The sequence below is a fragment of the Eptatretus burgeri genome, chromosome 8 (genome assembly GCF_056783735.1).
Source record: "Eptatretus burgeri isolate ZD-2024b chromosome 8, Ebu_testis_v1, whole genome shotgun sequence".
Taxonomy (NCBI): domain Eukaryota; kingdom Metazoa; phylum Chordata; class Myxini; order Myxiniformes; family Myxinidae; genus Eptatretus; species Eptatretus burgeri.
This window is the reverse complement of record NC_140968.1, coordinates 71,566,194-71,573,693: the sequence shown is the minus strand read 5'-3', so window position 1 is coordinate 71,573,693 and position 7,500 is coordinate 71,566,194. Positions and strand designations below refer to the sequence as shown.

Sequence of the window (7,500 nt, the reverse complement as noted above, 5' to 3'; positions counted from 1 at the left end):
ATACACATATACTTAACGAAATAACTGAGCTATGGGGACCTGTCTGTTGTGTGCTCATGGCTGCCAGATTTGTAACTATACATTATTACCCCTGTGCACATGAAGCGAAAAGCGGGGTTAAGCAATTGGTTCATGCCCGTCCGTCTGATAAGTTCATAATCGTCAGAAACCGAAACAGCAACCAATACAGCCCCAATGACTGCAAGAAAAGACAAAAGAAAAATATAAAATGAAATATCATGTTATTCGGCACAGATGCAGTGCCGATAGAAATTCCACACCCCTTTCAAATTTTTCACCTTTTGTTGCCATACAACCTGGAATTGAGTTGCATTAAATCACACTTTTTCCACCTTTATTTACAAATTGTAACTGACAAATTCTACAAATTTCAGAAAATTCATTAAAAATACAAAACTAGAATATCTCAGTTGAATAAGTGTCCACCCCCCCCCCCACCCCGAGTTAATACTTGGTGGAATCACCTTTGACAGTAATTACAGCTGTGAGTCTGTTGGGAAAGGTCTCCACCAACTTTGCACACCTTGATTGGGAAATATTTGCCCATTCTTCTGGATGAAACGGTTCAAGCTCAGGCAAGTTGCGTAGAGAGCGTTGATGGACAGCAATCTTCAAGTCATGCCACAGATTTTTAATTTGATTTAAGTTGGGGCTCTGACTGGGCCATCAGGTACATTTATCTTTTTGTTCCTTAGCTACTCCAGTGTAACTTTGGCCGTGTTCTTCGGGTCATCATTTATGCTGAAAGGTGAACTTCCGTCCCAATTTCAGCTTTCTTGCAGAGGGCAGCAGGTTTTCCTCTCAGATTTTTCTGTATTTTGCTCCATCCATTTTCTCTTCCATCCTGACAAATGCTGCAGTCGCTGCTGATGAGAAACGGCACCATAACATGATGTGCCACCACCATACCTGACAATTGGGATGGTATTCTTTCGGTGATATGATGTGTTTGGTTTGTGCCACATGTAACGTTTTGCATTTGGGCCAAAAAGTTCCATCTTGGTTTCGTCAGATCACAAAACTTTTTTCCACATGGCTTCAGAACTTCTGGAGTGTTTTTTTCATTCCTCAAACGGGACACAAGGTGGGCCTTTTTTAGTAATGGCTTTCTTCTTGCCACCCTACTGTACGGGCCAGATTTGTGGAGTGCTTGGGATATTGTTGAGGCGGGTCTTTGCTGTAAAGGCATGTAGCTATTTCATAGCCTTAGACAATCATATATATATATATATATATATATATATATATATATATATATATATATATATATATATATATATATATATATATATGAGCCTGGTGTTGGCGCAGTGGTAAGGGCAGCGGCTTGGGATCCAAAAGGTCCTGAGTTCAAGCCCCATTGGGCCACTGAATTAATACACCAGGGGGTTAACTCAGCCTGTCATCCTTCCGAGGTCGGTGAAATGAGTACCAGTGTACTGGGCCGGTGTATACCCCGGTTAAAATAGGTGTACCATATCCCTGTGTCGTAAGAGGCGACCAGGGTTGCGTCAGGAAGGGCATCCGGCGTAAAACATGTGCCAAATCACTATGCGGATCATATGGATGATCCGCTGTGGCGACCCCTAACGGGAGCAACCGAAAGAAGAAGAAGATATATATATATATATATATATATATATATATATATATATATATATATATATATATATATATATATATATATATATACCGGGCGTAGTGGCGTGCGCCTGTAATCTGGCTACTCGGAGGCTTGGGTTGGAGGATCGCTTGAAGATGGGAACTCTGCACTGGGCCGCGCTATGAGAGGGTGTAGGGCAGCCTGGAATCGTGGCGAAACCCAATCCTTATCCCTGTGTTGTAAGAGGCGACCATGGTTGCGTCAGGAAGGGCATCCGGCGTAAAACCTATGCCAAATCAGTATGCGGATCATAACGGATGATCCGCTGTGGCGACCCCTAATGGGAGCAGCTGAAAGACGAACAACAACAACATATATATATATATATATATATATATATATATATATATATATATATATATATATATATATATATATATATATATCAATTGCAAAGGTAAAGTGTTGTCTTTGTTGATATATGGGTATGCTGGAGCAAAGTGGGTAACTGGAAGTTTTATAACATCTCTTATTTTGACTTTTCCAGCCAAACCGCTGAGCCGATCCAGCTGAAATTTGGCAGCAACATTCCTCTCCTGACTGGTAACAGGAATGGCAAAGCTCATTCTGGTCACATGACTTTAAGTAGGTCAAAATGGCTGACTTAGTAGATTTCTTCAAAAATTATTTGTATGTACGTTCGTTCCTCCAGAGGAAATTATTTGTATGTATGTTCGTGTAATTATGAAAATCACAGAAAAAGAATGGCTGGGCCAATCTCTAACTGATCTTGCACAAGAGCGAGGGTTACCCAAATTCAAGTCAAAGGCACCAAAACAAAATCCCCCAAAACTTATCCCCCCTCCCCACAACAAAATTCTGTGTATGCCTGAAAAGCATAGAAAAAAAATGGCTGGGTCAATCATGAAATTTTTCGAGCGTGCTGGACTGCTGGTGGTACCCAGGGTCAGGCCATGGGTACAAAAAAAAATCCTCCTCCACCCCACACACAAGGTACTGCACCTCTGAGATCAACGTTCTCCGCAGAACTACACAGAGTGTAATGAGTGGTCGTACAATCCTGTACGACATTAAACAAGGAAATGAGGAGGCCATTTGGCCCATCATTGCTGTGTTGCACTCCCGAGTAAATATTTGCTACAGCTGTAAACAACAACCTTCTTCTTGTTTTATTCACGTTTAAATGAAAAAATCACTCATGGAGTGACTTGGCGAAACGGAACGGCACTCGGTAGATCGCATACCTCTGCCAGGCCGAGCAATTTCAATTTTGTATCCCACTGATAGGTCAGATTTGAATCCGGACATTAACCAAAATCGAATTGGCTTGTTCGCGTCACCTAACCAACTCATCCACCTCGTTTTGTCACAAGTCGTCCACAACTTTTAGAGATAACATGCTGTGTATAGCTCTTGGTCCCATCTCTTAATGGTGAAGAATCAATTTAGAAACTTCTCCGATCCGGATCCAGATTCTATTCTTCACTAAAATTGGATCAATTGGTCCTTTTCACACACCCAACCTGTCCACAATGTTTCCGCAGAATCCATCCATAATCTTTTGAGATATTGTGTTACATATCGTTTTTGGCCCAGTCTCTCAATGGGGAAGAATCACTTGAAAAATTCTCGAATTCAGATCTTCACAAAAATCGAATCAGTTAGTCCTTGTCACACTCCCAATCTGTCCACCAAGTTTCATGTGAATCCATCGATAACCTTTTTGAGATATTGTGCTACATATCGTCGTTGGCCCTCTCTCTCTCTCTCAATGGTGAAGAATCACTTTAAAAATTCTCAGATCCGGATCCGGATTCGGATCTTCACCAAAATTAAGTTGCTGCCCTTGGCCAGTAACCGACACACAGACACACACACAAAAATCCAGAACGATTGCTTGAAAACTGTGGCCAACAATCTTGTGACAGACAAACACTACAGATCAACATATTTGGCAAAAAATATTTTTCGCCAATTAACTTGATCAGGTAACCCAACTTGTTAGATATACAACTTGGCATTAAATTATATTTTTTGCACCAAGGTGTCTGTCTGGAACATGTCTTACCCATAATGTTATGAGACGAGCACAAATTATCACGTCAATAACTCAGACACACGGATCAGGATCAAAATAACTCAACATCATACAGTAATGCAAGTTACGATCAAGTACACACCTGCAATGAAATGATCGGGGCAGACTTTAGAGTAACAAGTCAAAGGATTCTGATGGTTGATTCTTGCTATCCAGGTCTTGCGGTGCTTTGGTGACAATTCTTGTGTTTTCTCTCCCTGAGGATGAATTAGCACCAGGATAGTGACAACTGGCTTTTTCTCGTTCGGTTCGTTGGACCTGTTGTGACAACCATTGACAAAACGAGTGCAAAGCATAATTATTGGTCACAGATATTCGCTTTTCCTTTTAGCAGATGACAGAGGTTTAAACCTTCTTTTCATTTGACACACTATGCTGGATATACTTGGGATTGTGGGAATAGTCATGTGACATGAAAACTATGCATTGGATTTGCACATTGGTGTTGCTCTAATCTCACTAGTTACTGGCTCAAATTAAACCAAACTAGGTATGTTACCTCATTGTCCTAAGCATGATAGCCAAACGAGGATTGATGAACATGCCAAGTTCAAGTCTATCTCTTATTTCCTTTAACCAATAAATTGTAGATACGTGATGTTGCTCGGATGGAGGAGAGGACACGAAAAGAAAGAAAACAGAAACATCCTGCCCCACAAGGAAATCAAGTTAGAGGGTAAAAGGTTCAGCAGACTTGCATGCTTCATTACACAGGTTCAAAGCATGGACCATTCGTTTTCCTGTCTTGGTCAAAAGATCCCATTGAGAGGTTGAAAAAAATAAAATGAAACATTCGGGACAGGAGACTCTCTCAACCTGTATGTTCTCATCTACGGATGGAAGAAGTCTGCAAACGTATTCCAGAAGAATGTTAAAAGCATGGCTACCATCAAGACTGCTACGAGAAGTTTGCGATGAATCTTCATTGTTTGACCCAATGTGAAAGTGATTAAGCAGGCCTATCAACTTACCATCCATCCATCCATCCATCGGGACCATACTCCGTGCAGAGCGTTGGTGCTGCCTAAGCAGTCTCCTTGGCTAGTGGGTACAATCCTGGACGGGTCGCCACTCCGACACAGGATACCAGCATGCTGGCACTCATTTTGTCGACCTCAGAAGGATGACAGGCAGAGTCAACCCCACCTGGTATTAATTGAACAGCCAAGCAGGATTTGAACTCGGGATCTTGGATCCCAAGCCCACCACCCTAACCATCAAGCGAACACCAGACATCAACTTACCAGATCACACGACGATCATTGAGCGACAAAGACACGATCATATTCCAACCTGGTTGCATCTTTTACAAGGAATCTTTCAAAGGAATCAAAACCAAAGGTTTGTGGACAAACCGTAAAAGGATTGTGGTGTTGTACTGTAGTATCATTACCACCTTGTTTGGTTGTTTTTGGGGGGAAATTCATCCCTACATGTTTTTCCTTTTTTTTTCTGACTTGTTACCTCCACCATCATAGGTGAAGGATGTTATATTTTCACCTCTTTCTGTCTGTTTGTGTACAGCATATCTCAAAAAGTTGTGCACGGATTCGGATGAAATTTTGTGGACAGGTTCAGTGTGTGATGAGGACGAACTGATTAGATTTTGGTGAAGATCCGGATGCGGATCCTAAAATTTTTAAAAGTGATTCTTCACCATTGAGAGATAGGGCTATACCGATATATAGCAGGATATCTCAAAAAGTTGTGCACGGATTCGGACGAAACTTGGTGGACACGTTGTGTGCGTGGCAAGGACGAATTGGTTCGATTTTGGTGAAGATCCGGATCTAGACACAAGAATTATTTAATTTTTAAAGTGATTCTTCACCATTGAGAGATTGGGCCAAAAACGATATTTCAAAAATGTATTGGGCCCGATGTGTCTCTCGTTGATCATGCATGACGTGGAGGAGGTACGCGCTCTACCGAGTGCCCTTCTCGTTATAGTGGTGTCTGCATTACATGTTGCATCAGTTTGCAGTTTCATAATCAGAGTTTGATAACCTTGTGGAATGGAAGACGATTTGACCAATTTACATATGTGCTCGATATCTTATTCATTCTTAAACGAGAGGACGAAATAAGTTGAAAAGTGAAGGTTGTACTCGAGGTGTGCTTGGTAACTTTCTACCTAGCTGGGATGGCCATTTCCAACTGAGGTTTTTATTTTTATGTTGAACGAGCGAGTTACTGTGTGCTTCGCACGGGAGGAGGAAAAGTGTTGTGATGAAGTAAACAAACATTAGTATTAAATAAAAAACGACACTCATGGGTCATGCTGCCCACACTGGCTCTGCAGACAAACCCTTCACGAGAATTATATTATTAATAGCACACCTTAGATTTGTAGCAGCATCACGTGTTCTGTTTCTGGCCTTTCTGTGAGCTTCAGTGTTTCTTGCCTGCTCTTGTGTCCGATTAGCATCATCCTGTCTCTGCCTTCGTTTCCTTTGAGCGTCAGAGCTTCTTCTCGATAAGACAATTTTTCTTTTGTTTTTTCTCGGCATTTTGGACCGTTGAGGTACAGTACAGTACGTGTTGCGGACTTCGAGCGTTCAAAAGCAAACGGATTTGGAAATGGCGAATCAGCAATGCCGAATCGGCGAATTTCACGGATGGAAACGCCTCACATAATTTCCTCATTCTGCTTTAAACTCAATCTCTCTATATTTTCATTCCATTCACAAATTAACACTATGCCATTAATACAACAAAATACAAACACTCGTTAAGCGCCGTTTTCACGCGATGCCAAATAAAGACGAATATGCCGGCGAGAAATGGCGGATACAAAACCCTTCCTCTCAGATCGAAAATTAAAATCATCATCGCCTTGACAAATTTATAACCCTCACCCATCTTAGGATGTATGAAAGCGGGCTGCTTGGATAGAAACTCAAAATCACGATTTTATTGAGAGATTTTTTTTTTATTCATAAAACAGGTGAATGTTTCCGGCAAGTCCGTGATTTGGTTTCCTTCCGGATCAGGAGTAGTTTCCTGCAGATCAAAGGTTGAACTCATGATTCAGATTGTATTGTGAAGTGTTTATGAAACCTCCACCCCAAGTTAGGACATCTGCTGCAACCCCAAAACGTTCCACAGAAGGTTTTACGAGGCGAGCCCCGAAACTGAGGGAGTAGTTCGAGGACGGACAGACACTCAGACAGACACTCCTGCTTTCTAATTTCGATTGGGGAATCCTTAGGATAATTATTCACGGTGTTTGTGTGTGTGTGTATTTTTGTGTGTGTGTGTGTGTGTATTTGTGTGTTTTTTGTGTGTGTGTGTATTTTTGTGTGTGTGTGTATTTTTGTGTGTCTATTTTTGTGTTTGTGTGTGTGTGTCTATTTTTGTGTTTGTGTGTGTATTTTTGTGTTTGTGTGTGTGTGTGTGTCTATTTTTGTGTTTGTGTGTGTGTGTCTATTTTTGTGTTTGTGTGTGTATTTTTGTGTTTGTGTGTGTGTGTGTGTCTATTTTTGTGTTTGTGTGTGTGTGTGTCTATTTTTGTGTGTGTGTGTGTGTGTGTGTCTATTTTTGTGTTTGTGTGTGTATTTTTGTGTTTGTGTGTGTGTGTGTCTATTTTTGTGTTTGTGCTTGTGTGTGTTTTTGTGTGTGTCTATTTTTGTGTTTGTGTGTGTGTGTTTTTGTGTTTGTGTGTGTATTTTTGTGTTTGTGTGTGTGTGTGTGTCTATTTTTGTGTTTGTGCTTGTGTGTGTTTTTGTGTGTGTTTTTATCTTTCCAAAACGAAGTT

General features: G+C 41.1%; 1 protein-coding gene across 2 annotated transcripts in view; it reads right to left on the bottom strand.

The window, feature by feature from the left end:
• LOC147022014 (uncharacterized) overlaps positions 1-6,492 on the bottom strand; it is a 30,486-nt gene extending 23,994 nt beyond the window's left edge. Inside the window, exons 1-2 of one of the 2 annotated variants that reach the window (XM_085892550.1) lie at positions 6,084-6,492; positions 3,826-4,001 (exon numbers count right to left, since the gene is read on the bottom strand). In XM_085892550.1, coding sequence (XP_085748676.1) covers positions 3,826-4,001; positions 6,084-6,253 — 346 coding nt within the window. In that variant the 5' untranslated portion in view covers positions 6,254-6,492. The remainder of the gene's footprint in view (positions 1-3,825; positions 4,002-6,083) is intronic. The other variant, XM_085892551.1, reaches the window with a different exon arrangement.
• Positions 6,493-7,500: the final 1,008 nt, after the last annotated feature.